The sequence below is a fragment of the Micromesistius poutassou genome (assembly GCF_964030765.1).
Source record: "Micromesistius poutassou genome assembly, chromosome: 16".
Taxonomy (NCBI): Eukaryota; Metazoa; Chordata; class Actinopteri; order Gadiformes; family Gadidae; genus Micromesistius; species Micromesistius poutassou.
In genome coordinates this window covers 10,048,482-10,069,388 of record NC_140286.1, presented here as the reverse complement: position 1 = coordinate 10,069,388, position 20,907 = coordinate 10,048,482, and the positions used below count along the sequence as shown (strand labels likewise).

The following is a 20,907-nucleotide window of genomic DNA, read 5'->3' as shown; positions in this document are numbered from 1 at the left end:
TGTGCACGTGTGAGTGAGTGTGCATGCATGTGATGGTGATACAAGACGCATTTATATTCCAGAGACAGTCAGTACAGATGGGTTTTCTTCAGATGCGCTGCGGTGGTGGTGGTGGTAGTGTTGGTGGTGGGCAGTTGGTGGTGGTGGTGATGGTGGTAAGGTGGTGGTGGTGCTGGTTGGCAGGTGGTGGTGGTGGTGGTGTGCGGGGCAGGCCTGGACGATGGGTGGTGGGTTACTTGGAAGCAGCTCTCTCAGCCATGTGTCGCTGCTGGGTGTGGGCGTGTCTGTCACAGGAAGCAGAACGCAATGATGAACACAAGATGTGGACCTATCTGCAACTTTACCAGAGCAGACTCAAAGGTATGCATACAGACAGACAGAAAGACAGACAGGCCAACAGACGAACCTGGCAGATAGACAGACCTCCAAACTGAATATTAGACACCCATGCAGTTCTAGACAAACAGACAGGATGATACACCCAAACAGAGGGATAGACAGACAGACAGAGACAAAGACACAGACACCAAGACAGTGAATGACATAGAGAGACAGACCCATGTGCAGAAGGACAGACAGAAAGAGAGGGGGTGAGCCAGGAGAGCGAAAGAGAGAGGGATAGAAAGAGCGAAAAAGAGAGAGAGACAGAGAGTACATGCACAATGAAGAGAGGGCAGGAAGTTCACACAGACAGACTGACCTGGTCAGGTCCTCTATGTCCACCAGCATGGCATCTTGCTCTACATGCAGCTCGTCCCGGATCAGCAGCAGCTGCACCAGCTCCTCGTTGAAGGCTGCAGAACAGGCACCAGTGTTACAGGGCATGGGACTACCCTCCACCTCCACCCAGTAAAGGAATTAACAGCACCAATGAAGACGTGTGTGTGAAGTGAAGCCACAGAATGATAACATGAGGGAAATAATCAATAATTGTTATCAAAATTGTATTCTGTTACACCACCGGTATGTGTGTGCGGAGTGTGTGTTCACATGTAAGTGCGCCTGTGTGCATGTGTGTGTCTGTCTATTTGCCTATTGGCTGAAGGTGAGAGTGAGAGAGAGATAGAAAGAGAAAGGGAAAGGGAAAGAAAGTAGAGAAATAAAGAGAAAGGGTGAGTGAGTGAGTGAGTGAGTAGTTGGTGTGTGTGTGTGTGTGTGTGTGTGTGTGTGTGTGTGTGTGTGTGTGCGTGTGCATTGAAGTCACCCTGTATCTGGGAGTGCAGGTCGTTTGTGATGACTTGCAGCTGCCCCAGACTCATGTCCCTCATGTCTCCTCTCCTGAGGTTCCTCTTCATCAGGCCCTCACTTATATGGGGAAGGTGGGGCAGCTGCCAACACACACAAAACAAGGAGAAGAACAGAAGCATTAAATACAAGTATACCACAGCATGGTTGAATACTTGAATCTGATTGGTCAATAACGTTCCAAGGGTGTGCATTATCTTTCAGTAACCTAACCCCTGACACGTTTAAAATAGATTTGCTACAAATCCCACATTTTCAAGGGTCAAATGGAACTAAGCCACAAGTTTCCTTTACATTAAGGCATAAAAACAAGATGTTTAAAGTGCTGCTTTCTAATAAATGAATAGTGAAAGATAAATGTATCATTATTAATGAATCATCATTAATTCTCTCCTTCCTCCTTTTTGTTTGTTTTAGCCAGAGTTTACCAGGACCACCTCCTCTGCTCCCTTAGTCATATTACACTTCATCTTCCCCACAAAGCTAGAGCATTATGCTGTGTGTGTGTGTGTGTGTGTGTGTGTGTGTGTGTGTGTGTGTGTGTGTGTGTGTGTGGGGGGGGGGTGTCTGTTTTGTTTTACTATACAATATACCTATTGTAGCAGGCCCGTGGGTGTGGGGTTTCCACGCCACCAAGTCAAGGCGAAAAGAACAAACACACACAGCAATATTATGTTCAGGGTTTTTTTTATTACCCACGTGTTCCATAATCCATAATCACAAATGTTGAGTCCAGGGTTCGGCTCCAGAAGGGTTCTCAATACAAGTGGTCGGTACACAGTAGTCCAATTAAGTTCTCCTATTCTTACTTTCCAGTCTCACACGGTGTTAGCTTCTCAGCGGCTAACTCTCCTCACAGAGGCTCACACAGACACCCCTCTTCTTAACAATACCTAGCCTATCCCTCAGTAGCGGTTCTACATTGAATTGCGCCCCGGGCGAGACCCCCTCCGTCCGCCCCCCCCCCCCCCCCCGGAAAGTTGTTGGGGGGGGGGGCGATCGCGGTCTGGCGGGGTTGTTGAGGGGGGTGGGGGCATCGCGGTCTGGCGGAGTTGTTGACGGGGGGGTCGCGATCGATATGATCGATAATAGAAGATGCGCAGATCTTTTCTTTTCGTTTGCTCCTGCCGCCCCTGTAATGCCGCCCCGGGCGGCTGCCCGTATCGCCCGTAGCTAAAACCGCCACTGCTATCCCATCCCATCCTATCCAGGTTAATGGTCCCCAGGTTTGGGTCGTTAAGGGGAGGAAGTCCATTTTTGGCTTGGGGGTGGAGCCAGCAGGCTGCCACATATCCCTGTTCAATTAAGCCTCCCCTCACTCCTCCCTGGCGTCTGCCACACTATTATCTTAAGGGGGTGTGAGTCTGGGCATTCTTCACCATCACTGTGCATCTTCCCTATAATTAAGACTGTGACGTGGGTGGGAATGAGGTTAGCGCCTCTTGTGAGTCTAAAACAACAACAAACACCCACACATCCACACACACATATACACACGGAAGGCTGAGGCAAGTACCTACATAAATACACCCCTCCCTTTCATTTGAGAGAGAAAGAGGGGCCTTATTTTGACACAAACAAATGTCGACCCACCAAGTCAGCCACAGGGGAGCGTCGGTGCTGCTGGATCTGCCTCTCCACCTCCACCTGCATGCGGGCCATGGGCCGAGCCAGGGCCAGCGCCACCTGGGCCTCTTCCTGGAGCCTCCGCTGGACCCGCCAGAACCCCCCGCAGTCGTCCAGCGTGCCCAGGTCCGAGTCCTCCTCCCCAGTGTCCCGGTCGGACAGAGAGGAGCTCTGCTTGCTCTGCGGGGACAGCAGAGAGCAACGAGAAAGGATCTGGGTTTAGAGGGAGAGATTGGTAACGGTACAATAGCAGGGGAGTATGTCTACTGGCTGCACCACATTCCCCTTCTCCCCTTGCTGTCCTTGCAGGCCCCGCCGTTTCTTTGATCTGTCCACCAGCCATGACCTCATGTCTTGAACAGTAGTACAATCGCTGCTGTGTGCCGAGAGAGATGGTGAAATCGCCAAATGTAACATGACTTAATTGTGTTGTTCATTTTTATACTGGTACCTCCCAGTAGTTTCCATAGTTTCCATGGACTGGAACACAACTTGCAGACTGTGAAACCTGAGTCACACTGCCATGCATTCCGTTGAAGCTTCAAAGATTGAAGCTTCCGTTGAAGCTTCAGTGTATATTTAAGCAATAAATCACAACGGCTGTGGTATGTTCTCATTATACCTCAGTTAAGGGGCGTTGTCCGTCCTGACGCACAGCAGAGGGACGGCGACCCCCTTAACTGTGGTATAATAATGAAAGTCATAGGCACCCTAAATTTTGAAAAAGCCTGAAAGTCTGAAAAGTATTTTTTTGAGAAATACAAAAAAGTAGTCCCTCCTGGCTGCCGGCAAAGTGCACGGCGGTTGCTATGCAACATTCCCACCCTCTCCATCAATCAACATATTTTTAGGCTTCAGTGAACTATGCTATTGTTTTTATATATAAATAAAACAACAAGTTCAAGTTAGGCGCGGAGTGATACGGAACTCCGTAAACTGAATGGGCATCAAAGCTGTGTGTATACGCTCATTATACAACAGTTGGGAACCAATCAGATCGCTTGATTTAAGCCACCCGTTTTATAGTTGTTTACAGTTGCTAAGCAATCATCAAATGTTTACGCCTAAACTCACAATAAAGTTCAATGGGCATTTTCTTAGCGTTTACTTGTCTTCAATTCAGGACCTCAGTAAGCCGTTGTTTGTTTATAATAAGCATTCAGGAAGATGCTGATGGAATGTTGCTTATTCATCAGAGGGCAATGACGGCATTTCCAGGGAATTGACACAAAGGACACACACACAGACACACACACACACGCGCAACACGTGCAGCTCAGTACCATGGGTGAGAGGGGTGTGTCCAGGCTGGTCTCTGTCCTGCTGTCCTCTGCATCGCTGTCCTTGTCACTGCTGCTGCTGTCGTTGAGTAAACACACCTGCAGGTTCACCCCACCCTGTAGCCTGGGAACACAAGTACACAGAGTGCACACAGAGGTCAGGAATCAAGTGGATTGCATATCCAGACATAGTTAGTTAGGTCATTCTCTGCATTTTGTTGATGCGGGTGGGCCCGCCAGCACAGTAAACTATAACCAACCACCTGGAAACTATTTCTTACAATAATAAGAGAGAGAGAGAGAGAGAGAGAGAGAGAGAGAAAGAGAGAGAGAGAGAGGGGGGGGGGGGGGAGAGGGGGAGAGAGAGAGAAGGAGCAAGGCAGCTACACAGACAGGGAGAGCTTGATATAAAGAGATAGAGAGAGATAAGAAAGATTGAGTGGTAGAGTGGTTGACTGATTTCCTTCGGGAACCAAACTGATGACAGCACTGCAGACTTGTACAGTCAGACGGGAGGGGGGCCGCTCAGTGAGACAACTTAGACAACGCTTTCAATCTCCTACCCACGACCATGACCTCATCAATCGAAGGGCAGTTGCACAGCCAATGTCATCCGTCACAACACAAGGGGTGGCTCCAGAACAACGAGAACTGAACAACACAGGCACCCAAAACAAAGGCTCAGAAACTCCTGGGTCTGTCCCGGAAGGGGCTCCCTTTTGTCTCCTGGCTCACATGTCCATGATCCCTCCAATCAGAGCATCCGACTGATGACAAGGGTTACTTCTTCTTTCAGTGCGACTGGACCACAAGCTCAGCATCATTTCCTCAAACAGCTGAGATGGGCGGGGCCAGGCAGCAGAGAGTGAGGTCCCCCCCCTACACACCCCCAGACCTCAGGTTGGAAAGGTTATCAACGGTGGCCTGCGGCTAGTGCTGTCATGAAAGCTAGATACTGTCTTTTTTTGTGTGTGTGTCTTTGGTCAACTATCTGGTCAGGTTGTTTCATCTCATTAGTTCCGTGCTCATCTGCATGGGCGTTTTCTTAAGCCTCATTTATTTTTCACCCAGCAGGGCCGTAGGTTGAACATTATCGAGGCCGTTATTATTATTATTATTTTTATTATTTTTTTTACTGCATTCATGCAAGACAAACCCAATATTAGCTGTTATACACACACATAAATAAAATCAATGTCTGAATTACTACCTGGCTGTCTTGATGCAAGATAACTTATTCATGAGCAAAGAAACACACCAGCAGCGGCACACAAACACATAGTAGATGCTGCTGCCAAGGTTTGTCGAATCATGAAGGGCAAATTCAGAACATATTTGTTGATTTATTTTTCCTCATTGTTAAAAAATATGGATTTTATTTTGGTGAAAATAATGACCAAGCGTCAGACTTTTTAGATGGAGAGAGAGCAAACGAGAGTAGCCTGGTCCCAGTTGTTACTTTTTTTTAAAAATCCGGATCAGAGTAATCCGGATTTGGGAATCACATCTTTTGCTATCCAGGATCAGGTAATCCATCTTACTTGTGTGCCATTTTTTCAAAGCGACATTGCATTGGATCACCTTGATCCAGATACAAAATTTAAGGATTACCAAATCCGGATTAGCAGTGCTCGAAATGGGACCAGCCTACATATCACAATGCTGCCTATATGTAAAGTATATATGCATGAGTCTATATGGGGTTAGGCCTACTAAGGGTGGGTTGCACCAACATGGTTTAACTTAATCCTGGTTTAGGGTTAATCTAGGGTTAGTAAATCTAGGTTTAAACTGGGTTTTTAATTAACCAGAGGTGCGTTGCACATCTCAATTCTAACCCTGGATTAGCTAAACCAGTTTAAACAAAGATTAAAGTAAGATTAATTAATTTTCACTGTCCGCCATCTTGGATTTTGACCAGATGTAAAAAAAAAACAGAGAGGGTATACCTATTATATGTCCCCAAATAGCCCCAAATGATAACCTATCTCTAACCATAGTGCTAGAACTTTTGATACTTAATAAATACATGTCTCGCTATTTAACAGTGGAACAGGTAGGAATCAAATCCCGTCCGCCCGCGGTTTAAACTAGGTTTAATGTTTGGTGCAACACGGTTAACAGTTAAACCTTGATTTAATCCAGTTTAAGAGTTAATCCATGTTGGTGCAACCCAGCCTAAGTGTTATTATTCATAAAAAAGTCAGAACTCACATCTGACCCACATCAAATAAATGTCCAATAGCTAACAAAATAAAAAAAAAATTCCAAGCTCTTCATTTGTGGAGAGACCCGCTTTTTAAAGTTGGTTTGCTGATCTGTTCTTCTGCTCTTTCGGTTTCTAGTTTAAGATGGGACATCTTTGTTTGGCAAAGGGAGCTTACAGCCTCTTTTATGGGCCAAAAATCGAAAAGATTGTCTTTACTGTATTGAAACGCTTAATAGATGTTTGACTATTATTTTACAAATTAAGTGGAAAATATTTCTAAATGTAGCCTATATATATTACAATATAAAAAAGATTTTTAAGTTGTAATACATTATTCTCAGATATCCTCCTGAATCCACTATTCTCATGGGATCAGGGTAATCCAGATTTTTGGGATTAAAGTTATCCCAATTCTACTAAAAAGTTTTGAAAAACACATGCTGAAGGTTTGATCCACATCTAAACCAAGATTGGATTAAGAAATCTACTCGGATTTCAGAATCTGTTATCACAACCCAGAACATTTTTTTTTTATTATTGTGCTTTATGGAAATAATAACAAAGGGCCATACTTTATAACTTTATCACCCATGATGATCAATTAAAGAAAACAGGGAGAATATGTCAGTTATAAAAAGTTGAAAGATTTTTTTATGTTGTTTTGTGTAAATTTGGTGTAAATTATCTCAGGAGTTCCCTTGTTTTGACCACAGTTGGCATCGTTTGTTTACTGCCACTTTAATAGAAAGTGTGGTTAACCACCGTTTCATTCGAAAGATGAGTGTGTTTAGTCGCTCTTCCTTTTTATTAGGTCAACACCTTCTCATGACATGTGAAAAGCAGAGTATTGACCTATAATACGATAATGCGGCTTCACAGGGAAATATTCACTTATAAGACAGCAAATCAATGAAGTTGAGAATATTATTTAGCCCTTTCTCCCACTCTCGATTTACAGACAGGGGCCTACCGCTTCGTTAAGAAAGACGGCATGATCCGCGATAACGGGTATTTTTCTTTTTTTGGCGTGACATTTGTTGCGTGTGCGTGAGAGCGTGAGATTGATGCTGAAAGCGTGAGCGTCACGCCAGATGCGTGAGAGTTGGCAACCCAGATTTCAACCCAGCTGCAGCCCCCCAGACGGCGGTGTATGTAATTTCTGGAACAAAACACTCCTCAAACGTCATCGCGTCCTGCACCAGCTCACCAGCTCAACCCCACCCCAACCCAGACGGCGGAGCAGATCCCAAAATCATTAACGTCATTGCTTCCGTCAACAGCTCAATGGGGTGAGCAGCCCCCCGCCCCCCAAAAAGCAGAACTTGTGTAAAATGTAATGGTCCTCCTGACTGAACAATGCTCAATACTGCTCTCTACTGGTTAGCCCTTGTACGAAATACATGAATTAACGTGAGTTTCATTCTAAAGATAACGTTTGGCCAGGGGTGAAGGACGCGGAGTAACGCCATCCCCCCACTTCTTCAAGCATTAGGCCTACTTTATTTCCATTGTAAAAATAGTAATTATATACGATACTTTTTTGCAATTTGAATATTAATAGCCGACGACGTTATTGCCAACGGTAAAAACAAGTGCCATTATCAAGAAAACCTCTCCAATTGTGTTTTTGTCATAAAAAAGGCAAATTTCCCTCCTGTGTTTTTTTTTTTACCATCGTCATCACGCTGACACTCTACTGACCAGCGTACGCGTAAAGACAATCGAAAACGAAGTGATGTTAAATAATAAGCAATGGCAACGATATGGCCAGCCTGGAGCTCCTCCGGCCTGTCAGTAGCTGTGCTTGACAATGCGTCTGGTCGGAATTAGTTCGCGGATCCTGTGTTTCTGCCTCATGAATTGGCATGCTTTTTTGTGGTTAAATGAAGCAATGCCGCACACACACATTATGAATGTTGTTGATAATGTTTTTTGTAACACAATAGCTTAAGTAAGCAAAAAGTTTACTTTTGTGCGTGTGCGTGTGCGTGCGTATATAGGCCTATATATATACAAAGATGTTATGTTATATCAAATAAGTCTATGCTCAGGGATGGACTGGGACAAAAATTTGGCCCGGGACTTTGGGATGGAGAGGCCTTTTATGAGACCGCGGGAATAGCGCGCGTAGAATTTTGCCTTTTTTTCCTTTTTGACATTTTTCGTATTTCTGTGTAACTGAGATTAACTGGAAGTAAGTGACCGCCGTGTGTCAGGCTGAGCCAATCAGAAATGACAGAGCAGTCCAAGTTTGGAGGGGCCGTTCGGCTGCTCGCTTTGGCCGCTCGCTTTGCCCCCATACACTGTGGGGGTGATCTATGGAAGCATATATGTAGTAAAATTCAAATGGAAATGCAATTTGCAATTTGCAATTCAATAAGTCATTACATTGTGCAATTGACAATTCATTATGCAATTTAATAATGTAATTTGTAAATACGTTATTCAAAGTGTATTTTAATATGCAAAGTGACAATGAAATCCTCAATAAAATTTGCAAAAGTTATAACAATAAAAATAGAATAACATTTTGTCAAATTTTTTGAGTTCCTTTATTCAAATTGAAAAGCTAGCGTCCCCGTGATTGCAATGCACTTCGCCACGCTCCGTGTGTTGCAAAATTCAAATGACATTTCAATCCGCAAAACACTTTGCAAATCGTTTTGCAATCAGCCAATCGCGTCTGGGGGGGAACTACGTCACTTGCTCGTCAGACCAGCTGATCATCCACGCACATTGCAATTTATTTATTTATTTATCCCGCAGCAGCTGCCAGACCGTCTTTTCCGCCATTTTCAGTTATAATTACGTAATCTCAGTCAAACCATAGACCTATTAAGAGTCAAATCTGGCACAATGCTAGGCATAGAAAATAAATTGCAACGTGCGTGGATGATCAGCTGGTCTGACGAGCAAGTGACGTAGTTCCCCCCCAGACGCGATTGGCTGATACGTTTTGCAAAACGTTTTGCAAAACGATTTGCAAAGTGTTTTGCGGATTGAAATGTCATTTGAATTTTGCAACACACGGAGCGTGGCGAAGTGCATTGCAATCACGGGGACACTATAGCTTTTCAATTTGAATAAGGGAACTCAAAAAATTTGACAAAATGTTATTCTATTTTTATTGTTATAACTTTTGCAAATTTTATTGAGGATTTCATTTTCACTTTGCATATTAAAATACACTTTGAATAACGTATTTACAAATTACATTATTCAATTGCATAATGAATTGTCAATTGCATAATGTAATGACTTATTGAATTGCAAATTGCAAATTGCATTTCCATTAGAATTTTACTACATATATGCTTCCATAGTGATCCCCCCTCTAAATTGACAGTGCGTTCACACCAAAATAGACAATTTTTGCCTGTTCGCGCGAAGCTGGGTATGTTGTCACGCGAATCAGCGAAAGCTGTCGCTGTGCTTAATGTGTGCTTAATGTGTGCACTGAAACGTGTCGCGGGGCAAATTATTCGCGGAGCGTTTTGCCCGCCAACGGTCATTCATGCCAATTCATTCTCATCAACCATGGCCGAGATGTGTGTCTGTACCTGTTGTGGAAGAGGGAGAGCCCGTCGTTTATGGGTTAATAATATAATCCGGAGGCGCACACCGCTTTGTGCCGTGATATTATATATATCGTGTATATTATATGATATAGATATTTATATATTATATGTAGATATAGAGCGGGAGTCGCAAACGGCAACAATCACTTTCTCCTCCAAGCTGCGGTTCACTGAACGGTTGAACGGTGATTGGCTGTTTTACGTTACTTCACCCATGTTACCCACAGGGAGTGAACGCTGATTGGCTGTTTCAACGCGAATGCCGCGAAGAAGTTGAAATATTTCAACTTCAGCGAATTTGTCACGGCGCGAATCCACGTGAACGCGCTCGCCGTTCACGTGGAAAAATGTCGCGCCGTCAATCAAATCTTGTTGTGCGAATCGGCGACAAAAAAATTAGCCCGATTCGCGTCTCCACGTTCACTTTGCATTGAAACGTGTCGCGGGGCGAAGTGCGGTGTGAACACACCTTAATACATCGGCCCCGTTTTACCGTCAGGCCAGAGCTCCGTTTCGCGCTGTAACTGTGCGTTCACACCAAAAGACACAATTTTCGCCTGTTCGCGCGAAGCTGCGTATGTTGTCGCGCGACTCAGCGAAATCTGTCGCTGTGCTTAATGTGTGCTTAAATGTGTGCACAGAAACGTGTCGCGGGGCGAATTTTGTCATATGTAATATCATATAATATTATATATAGAGCTCCGGGAGTCACAAACGACAACAATCACTTTCTCCTCAAGCTGCGGTTCACTGCGGAGTGCAGGGAACGGTTGGTCCATGGCGATGTATATTAACAGGGGGACACATGCATATTATGAACACAAGTCGACAACGATAATGTATACAATACTGGTAACAAACGATGTTTGTTAATATCAGCCGCATATCATTAAATTGACCCACAGTTGCGGCCGGTTCCGAACGGTTAGCCCAGCCGGCTGAACTGATTGGCTGTTACGTGACGTCACCCAGGGAGTGAACGCTGATTGGCTGTTTTACGTTACTTCACCCACGTTACCCACAGGGAGTGAACGCTGATTGGCTGTCTCACCGCGAGTGCCGCGAAAGAAGTTGAAATATTTAAACTTCTGCGAAATCTGTCGCTCATTCGCATGACAAAATCCACGTGAACGCGCCCGCCCGTCTTGGGGAAAACTGTCGCCCCGTCAATAAAATCTTGTCGCGGGTCCTGGCGACAAAAAGTTTCGCCCGATACGCGTCTCTACGTTCACTAACTGTGCGTTCACACCAAAAGACACAATTTTCGCCTGTTCGCGCGAAGCTGCGTATGTTGTCGCGCGAATCAGCAAAGTCGTTGTGCTTAATGTGTGCTTATTTGTGTGTACTTAATGTGTCGCGGGGCGAATTTTTCGCGGAGCGTTTTGCCTGCCAACGGTCATTCATGCCAATTCATTCTCATCAACCATGGCCAAGATGTGTGTCTGTACCTGTTGTGGAAGAGGGAGAGACGTCGGAATGCCCGTCGTTTATGGGTTAATAATATAATCCGGAGGCGCACACCGCTTTGTGCCGTGATATTATATATATCGTATATATTATATGATATAGATATTTATATATTATATGTAGATATAGAGCGGGAGTCGCAAACGGCAACAATCACTTTCTCCTCCAAGCTGCGGTTCACTGAACGGTTGAACGGTGATTGGCTGTTTTACGTTACTTCACCCAGGGAGTGAACTGATTGGCTGTTACGTGACGTCACCCAGGGAGTGAACGCTGATTGGCTGTTTTACGTTACTTCACCCATGTTACCCACAGGGAGTGAACGCTGATTGGCTGTTTCAACGCGAATGCCGCGAAGAAGTTGAAATATTTCAACTTCAGCGAATTTGTCGCGGCGCGAATCCACGTGAACGCGCTCGCCGTTCACGTGGAAAAATGATGCGCCGTCAATCAAATGTCGTGCGAATCGGCGACAAAAAAATTAGCCCGATTCGCGTCTCCACGTTCACTTTGCATTGAAACGTGTCGCGGGGCGAAGTGCGGTGTGAACACACCTTAATACATCGGCCCCGTTTTACCGTCAGGCCAGAGCTCCGTTTCGCGCTGTAACTGTGCGTTCACACCAAAAGACACAATTTTCGCCTGTTCGCGCGAAGCTGCGTATGTTGTCGCGCGACTCAGCGAAATCTGTCGCTGTGCTTAATGTGTGCTTAATGTGTGCACAGAAACGTGTCGCGGGGCGAATTTTGTCATATGTAATATCATATAATATTATATATAGAGCTCCGGGAGTCACAAACGACAACAATCACTTTCTCCTCAAGCTGCGGTTCACTGCGGAGTGCAGGGAACGGTTGGTCCATGGCGATGTATATTAACAGGGGGACACATGCATATTATGAACACAAGTCGACAACGATAATGTATACAATACTGGTAACAAACGATGTTTGTTAATATCAGCCGCATATCATTAAATTGACCCACAGTTGCGGCCGGTTCCGAACGGTTAGCCCAGCCGGCTGAACTGATTGGCTGTTACGTGACGTCACCCAGGGAGTGAACGCTGATTGGCTGTTTTACGTTACTTCACCCACGTTACCCACAGGGAGTGAACGCTGATTGGCTGTCTCACCGCGAGTGCCGCGAAAGAAGTTGAAATATTTAAACTTCTGCGAAATCTGTCGCTCATTCGCATGACAAAATCCACGTGAACGCGCCCGCCTGTCTTGGGGAAAACTGTCGCCCCGTCAATAAAATCTTGTCGCGGGTCCTGGCGACAAAAAGTTTCGCCCGATACGCGTCTCTACGTTCACTAACTGTGCGTTCACACCAAAAGACACAATTTTCGCCTGTTCGCGCGAAGCTGCGTATGTTGTCGCGCGAATCAGCAAAGTCGTTGTGCTTAATGTGTGCTTATTTGTGTGTACTTAATGTGTCGCGGGGCGAATTTTTCGCGGAGCGTTTTGCCTGCCAACGGTCATTCATGCCAATTCATTCTCATCAACCATGGCCAAGATGTGTGTCTGTACCTGTTGTGGAAGAGGGAGAGACGTCGGAATGCCCGTCGTTTATGGGTTAATAATATAATCCGGAGGCGCACACCGCTTTGTGCCGTGATATTAAATATATCGTATATATTATATGATATAGATATTTATATATTATATACAGATATAGAGCTCCGGGAGTCGCAAACGGCAACAATCACTTTCTCCTCCAAGCTGCGGTTCACTGAACGGTTGAACGGTGATTGGCTGTTTTACGTTACTTCACCCAGGGAGTGAACTGATTGGCTGTTACGTGACGTCACCCAGGGAGTGAACGCTGATTGGCTATTTTACGTTACTTCACCCACGTTACCCACAGGGAGTGAACGCTGATTGGCTGTTTCAACGTGAATGCCGCGAAAAAGTTGAAATATTTCAACTTCTGCGAAATCTGTCGCTCATTCGCGCGACAAAATCCACGTGAACGCGCCCGCCCGTCTTGGGGAAAACTGTCGCCCCGTCAATCAAATCTTGTCGCGGGTCCCAGCGACAAAAAGTTTCGCCCGATACGTGTCTCTACGTTCACTTAACATTGAAACGTGTCGCGGGGCGAAGTGCGGTGTGAACACACAGTTACATTGAAACGTGTCGCGGGGCGAAGTGCGGTGTGAACACACAGTAAGCAAATATCCAGCAGGCCAGCCCAAATCACGGCTTACTTAACTAATCTTTTTTTACATCTTCAATTGAAAAAAATATAATAATATAATATAATATAATAATATAAAAAATAATAATAATTATGGCCGGCCGGCTCGGCCTGAAATCGTCCGGCCGTTCGGGAAATCTCCCGAACCTCCCGATGGCCAGTCCGCCCCTGTCTATGCTATGGTTTCTAATGAATGAAACATATGTCAGTAGAAATTCCCAGTGCTTTAACAACTGATCAAAATAATTATTTCTAATTTCCTGCTATAAAAAAAACAATCCTCACATTCACTGCACACACACACACACACACACACACGCACACGCACACGCGCAGACACACACACACACACACACACACACACACACACACACACACACACATACACACACTCCAAGCCTACCGGGAGGATTGGCCGTTTTTGCTGCAGCTGGTGTAGATGACTGGCTCGTCGTCATAGAAACTGCCAAGGGCGAGTTTCTGCCTGATGCACTCTCTCTCATTGCGCTGGGCCTGTCAGACAGAGAGAAGGGAATAAATGGCAACATTATACAAACATCAAGAAAAATATAACTTGACCTACATGCATTGAACAACATTTTGAAGATATAAACAGAAATACTGGCTCATGTACAGACATAAGCTTTACTTTAAATGTTTAAAAAAGAACAATTTCAGCCTTTGACCACAATAAAGAACGTCCTTGGTGTAGAAAAGACGATGTTTATCTTTCATAGCTTTGCAGTTTGACTAATACCCTTCCATTTTGCCAACAAGCGAAAGTTGTCTGTTGAAAACTGGCAAGGTAAATATAACACAACCAAGGGTTTAAAACGACACCAGAAAGTGGGTTCTGAAAACAGCCCTCTGCAGAGCAGACAGTGAGGAGCAGGCTCTGGAGAATTGGATGCAGGAAGATGAAGGGTGGAAGCAACCGTTTGACAGTGAGTCAAGTCTTTTATGACGTAGATGTAAAAAAAGCCACTCCACTGAATACAAGGAGCTGTTTCATTTGTTTATATTTTCAGTTTGTGACGCATGACAGTGGTGTGATGCGTGTTCATTAATCATAGCTGGCTGAACAACCTTACTCCGCCAATCAATGTCCTGCCTCCTGCTCATTCACTAGGAACAGTCAGGGGTCTTTCTGATCCGCCATCTCTCATACACACACACACACACACACACACACACACACACACACACACACACACACACACACAGACACACACACACACACACACACACCCCCTTCATATCAAGATAAGGGCAATGCAGTATATCAGACATAAAAAGAGGTTAATAAGTATCACATTAATTCTGGAAAACAGAAAGCAGCAGATTTTATTCACAATCATTCATGCCATGATACAATTATTTCATATTTTACAAAAACACACTACCAATAGGCAACCAGCTATATATACAGGCAGACACACCCATAGCTGTTCCCACTACACATGCGCACCTCCATTACTCATACGTGTTACACCTTTAGCCTCGCATCCCGTAGCAACAACCAACACAAAACAAGCAGCTCAACATTCATGTACATCTCAAGTCAATGCGACACCGGCATGTACACAGAGACATCAACGTCAAGTCAACGCACCTGGTAAACGCGTTTCTCCTGGTGCACCATTTTCTCAGCGCATCACACGGAGATGGAGAGCCCTGCCTCTTCTGCCCCCCCGCCCCCCTCCACACTGCAGTGAAGCCGGACCCGGGAGACTGGCCGACGTGCGGCAGCTCCACGAATGAGAGCCAGAGAGCGAGAGAGAGAGAGAGCGAGAGAGAGAGCGAGGGAGGGAGAGCGGGCTCTAGAGCGAGGAAATGGGAGAGGGGAGAGAGAGGGATGGGTGGGGGATGGAGAGAGGTAGGGAGTGGGTGGAGAGAACACAGAGCAGGAAGGAAAGCGAGGCCGAGAGATAGAGAGGGAGAGATGGGGGGGGGGGGGGGAGAGAGGGATGGTGAGGGAGGCGAGAGGGGGGAGGGGGATGAAGAGAGAGGATGACTGAGCAAAGAAGAAGTGGGAGGGGACAGAAATGGGAGGAGAATGGAGAAATCAGGGCAGAGGAGAGAGATGTGTGTAGCCGATAAGTCCATGTGGGGATACATTCGCTATCATCTCATTGTTAAATCATGCCTTCTCTCTGTGCACAACCTCAGCCTTATCTAACTCAGAAAGGAAAACCATTAATAGCAAGCAGGATCGTGTGGAGATGGTCGCTGTATGGCATGGTCGACCATCATATTGCCTTAGAGACCAAAGCAAAATATGAATGTAAAAGCACCTTTTTGTGTAAACTAAACCAGCATAAAGTGTTTTAAAAACTACATTCTGCCTTAAAGAACTCTAGCTTCACAAAGGCTTCCAGTGCATTGACCCGTACAAGAAAATGCTCAGTGGAGCTGGCTCACTGTGTTACATATGAAACTCTTAGCATGCAGTGTCATTCAGAGTGATGCTCAAGCAAGATAATTGATAGCCTTGCGGTGTACAAGGGATGCCTGGCTTGTAGAATAGGTAGTACTCCATTATGCTGGATGACCGCAACCATGTTGTCAAATATGCTTTTGTTTTTATAATAGAGTACCCTTGCATCATGTTAAGCTAAGCAGACGAAGGCTCAAAGCTTTCAAACAGAATAAATAAAAATATAAACACTGCTAAATGCATTGGTCATTAGTTAATCTTTGCATACGTGCGTTACCAAGATAAGAAAATTGACAAGTATACGAAGGTTAGTCAAAACCTTTTTTATTGATTCACAGTAAATGGAACACCTGAAAGAAAGCAAGAAGAAATTTCAATTCTTAAGTGGATTTATAAATACAGCTTCTTTACTTTTAATCGGGGCCGTCTAGGAGGTTGCGCTTGCTTATTGTAGAAGGATAACCAATCCACGGCATTCCAATAGTTGGATGCAGCACGAGGATAAACTCCAAGTGAGTCTCTAGATATACCATTTGTATGGGGAGAATAAGCTGGATGTCTATATGGGTAAACAATAGATGCTGCAAAAGGAAGGTCTTTGTAATTGACAAACTTATTGGCTGGTTTTTTTTTTATTGATAGACTCCTTCAGGGCATGAAATTTGGATGTAGTGACAGCTGGCATCCTGGTGGTGGTGGCCATGTGCTGCTGCTGCTGCTCCTGCTGCTGAACAGCCTGCTGCTCCTGCTGCTGAACAGCCTGCTGCTGCTGCTGCTGAACAGCCTCCTGCTGCCGCTGCATAGCTATGTGCTGCTGCCACAGAACAGCCATGTGCTGCTGCTGCTGAACAGCCTCCTGCACAGAGCCTGCAAATAATAAAGCCACAGGTGTATTCACTTAAAAAGATTAGCTACGTAGCAACAATGTTAATCGTTGCTGGGCCCCGTTTCCCGAAAGCATCGTTAGCCTAAGTGGTTTGTTAAGTTCATCGTACGAGCATTGTACAGTTTTCACACCATTTCCCGAAAGCATCGTTGCGTAACGAACGTTGTGAAAACACTCGTAGCTAAGGGCTCCAGGGCCTTGTTTCCCGATAACGATGGATCCACGCTCGTACGTTCATTCTCACAAAGGATCTTTCGATGCTTCGTAAAAAAAATTTGAGCGTTTCCCAAAACTCCTCTTAACATGAACATGCATGCACTGCTCTTACGACGTTCGTCGGCTTGTAGCTGTCCACTAACACAGTGCTGAAATGGGCTCTGTAGGAGGGGGAGACGCAGGAATGTTGTTTGATGAAACTGTATTTTGTGGCAGCAAAAAAATATCTCCCATCAAGGCCAACAGCAGAGTAGCCTAAAAAAAAAATAGACTAATATGAATGCTACAAATATTAAAACACCATTGATTAGGCCTAGGCTGACATATGCTATATAAGTCCTAATCCTGAACGCACTGTGCGTACATTTTTTCACGGCATTTTTCCCCCTGAAATAATTCCATATTAGAAAGATAAAAAATGTGTCTGTGTGACAACTATAGCGTTTATCTAAATGTGCTGATTTCTAAAACATGCTTTGCGCTGCAAAGAGGGCAGACTTTCTCTGATTCTGCATAAGGTTTCATTGATTGGCTCGCACTCTCTAGTCTAGAATCTTTGGTGTAAACATAAAAAATGCAACGTTCCATTAATTCATTATCATTCAAACGCAGAGGCATTGACACGGCTATTGCTGTTGCTGGTCTAGATCATGCCCATATTGTTGGGCAGGGGTATGATGATGCTGGCAATGTAAACGGGAAAGGCACGCATCGCAGCAGTTTCCCACAGCAGTCTACGTTCACTGCAGAAACCACGCTCTCAACTTGGCGATTGTGCACTCCACTATGGTCAGGGATGTTCGTAACTGTCTAGACACGGTCCAATAAATAGTGAACTTCATCACAGCCTCACTGAAGCGCCTACAGTGCTTTATGGCAAACAATCGCAACAAAAAACGCCTGCAGAAATTCTCTGACACCCGCTTGGCTCAGCATGATTTATGTACAGTATGTCTTCTGTCATTGATCAATATGAGCAGTGGCGGACTCAGACTGTTTGAAGGGCAGGGGCAAAAAAATAAAAAGGGCACATTCTGCACAACATGGGGCCCCACCAGCACGCAAAAAGCTATGATGCATCATGTATGAAGAAATAGTCCTTATCCTTATTAAGATTAGCATTAAGTCATAAGGAGCTCCAGATCAAAGTAATTAATGATATGGTACTGGCAATTAAAATGATAACCACACCATGATAAAACCACACAGGGAACTATAAAACCTTAATTAAGTAAAACACAGAGGGAACTACAAACATTTGTTTCACAAACACACTCACAGACGTGATAATGTCAATGAGAAAGCTATGATTTGGGAGCTTAGTAGTCAGGGGACGGAGATGGTGGGTGGTGGAGTCATAGCAGAATTCTTCTTTTGGCCATGTGTTTGTATATGTAAATGACCTATGGTCAATTGGGATATTCCTTTCAATTGATAGCAGCGCCGGTTTCAGAGCTGGGTTTTGATCAACTGATCGACGTTTTGAGAACGTTGTTGTCTTTTAGGCACCTTAGCACAGCTTAGCACAGCTTTCACATTGCTGGATGGAAGGGACACCCTATGGCGTGTTTCCACCGGCGGGTGTGCTTCAGCCCAGCACGCCTTGGCCCAGTAGTGAAGGTGTGTTTGGCCCAGCTCAGTTATGGCTCGCGTTTCAATCGCCGACAGGACCCTTATGGTAGGGTGGGGTTTAAGCTGGATGGCGATCGCCCCGGCAGCTACTTAAGCATCATGAACTCATAGCAGCCTGACAGAATGTAGCCTGCTAACAAATCCAAGGAAAAAGAAGAACGCAACACAATGAACAAAGAGCAACAATGTAGGATGTCCAAGAAGGACGTCAAACTTTTGCACAACATTTTCTTCAATAAACTAAGCTTTCACCTTTTTTCACATGTAAAGGGCAGCCAATAAGGCACTTCCTCTCATTTTCACCACTCTAGAGGGCACTTTAGCAACACTTCTTCAATCATGGAGGCATCAGACGGGCAGAAGGGCACTAGAAGGACACTCATTAAGGCATGTTATCCAATGTTCTTGCTCTAGAGGGCACATCATCATCATTTATTGCATGAAGGGGCAACCTAGAGGGAACCCAATCATTTTTTGCACGTAAAGGGCAGCCAATAAGGGACTTCCTCTCGTTTTCGCCATTCTTGAGGGCACTTTAGCGTGCTTTTTCAATCATCAAGGCAGGAGGGGGGGCCTCCTCTGCCACTGTATATGAGGACATTTTAACCATGATGGTTGAATTAAAATCAGAGGGAGACAGCAAGTGCAGCTCGAAAGCGACCTCCCACACAAGAGCAATGGAATAATTTGATTTTATTATATGCTTGTGATAGGGTTGCCTTGTGACGTGGCGTTTGATCGGTACATTTTGGCTGTGCATGTATTTTTGGAATTTTAAATTGCTGCAATAAATGATGTTGTTGCTAACATGTCTCTGTCTTTGCTTTTTTATCTAACAGTAGTCTATGAGTAATATATCGGCGGTAACCACTATTTTTGGGGTATTGCGAAATTGCGCCAGCTGGACGTTCCGTGTATTGGATGTGTTTTAATAAAACACATCCAATGGATGTGTTTTAATAAAACACATCCAATACCACGGAATGTCCAGCTGGTGACTCCACTGAGGCTAAAGTAACGATGCTCTTAGCGCTCTACGAGTACCCCTGGAGCCGTCGTTAGCTACGAGTGTTTACACGACGTTCGAATGACATCAAATGACAGAGGGCAATCGGTCCTTCTCACAAGTTTTACCATTTTCGCTAAATATGGTCATGACAGAAACAACCAATCATACGCACATGGCAATTAATCATCGGTTCGATGACTCACTGCAGCACATAGACATTATAAAGAGTAGACACCGCAGAATATTCTATTACTTTTAAGCCCACTATGAATATTGAAACAAGCCAAACCATGTGTCCTGTATCATGGCTACATGTATGACCTTTGCAGCAAAAAAAAAACACGTGAAAATCAGTTTGGTATTCAGTGAGGTAAGATTAATTAAAAGCGCTGACAGTTCATCGCACCAGCCAAACAGATTACACTGAGTGGAGCGGTCGACCCGTCCAAGATGGCGTCCCCACGGCTAGGCAGTAGCGGTCGATGCGGCGTCTACTCTTTATTATGTCTGCTGCAGCACACCTGAATATAAAGCTCTTGTCTAACATCTGATGCCAAACACAACCTACGACTTACGGTTGGTTTATTTTCTCATCAGGAAATTTATATTTTACCATGAAACAACCTGACTAAAGTGAGTGAAGCTTGCTAGTTTATAAAATAATACTATAAAAAAGACAATTCCTTGGTTCAATGTAGTAGTAGGCTACTGAAGTCATTAGGGCAACACCTGCGTGCGCATAGATAAACAGCGACCCTTTAAGGCCCACGGTGGAACTGCAGATCCCATAGACCCATAGTTATTTAATTGGTGCTGGGCCAGTGATGAACATTTTTATGATGATCTTTTTAATATTGTTTGTATGAATCCTCTTTCAAAACTCCCATTTAAACTATCTAGTCCCTTCTGATATTGCCAGTGGTCACGATGAGGTACAAAGTAAGATCTATTTAATGTACTTTAATTAAGTAGGCCTATGTGACACCACCTGGGTGGAAGTATTAAGTGGCTGTAGGACCCCTGTGGTTGGACCAGCCACCTCGTTCATGATTCCATTAGTTGCTATTGTCCAACTGACAAAGAGGCTGCCTTTCCTGTATAGAGCAAGAAGCTATTAGGTGTT

At 44.8% G+C, this 20,907-nt stretch overlaps 1 protein-coding gene across 1 annotated transcript; it reads right to left on the bottom strand.

Annotated features, from left to right (window-relative positions):
- Positions 1-232: 232 nt before the first annotated feature.
- On the bottom strand, positions 233-15,246 carry LOC311360778 (schwannomin-interacting protein 1; the record flags this gene model as incomplete). Its single annotated transcript, XM_084480870.1, has 7 exons — positions 233-284; positions 701-794; positions 1,205-1,328; positions 2,839-3,051; positions 4,155-4,275; positions 14,008-14,117; positions 15,217-15,246. 7 exons carry the CDS (start codon positions 15,244-15,246, stop codon positions 233-235), a joined length of 744 nt encoding a protein of 247 aa, XP_084336996.1.
- Positions 15,247-20,907: the final 5,661 nt, after the last annotated feature.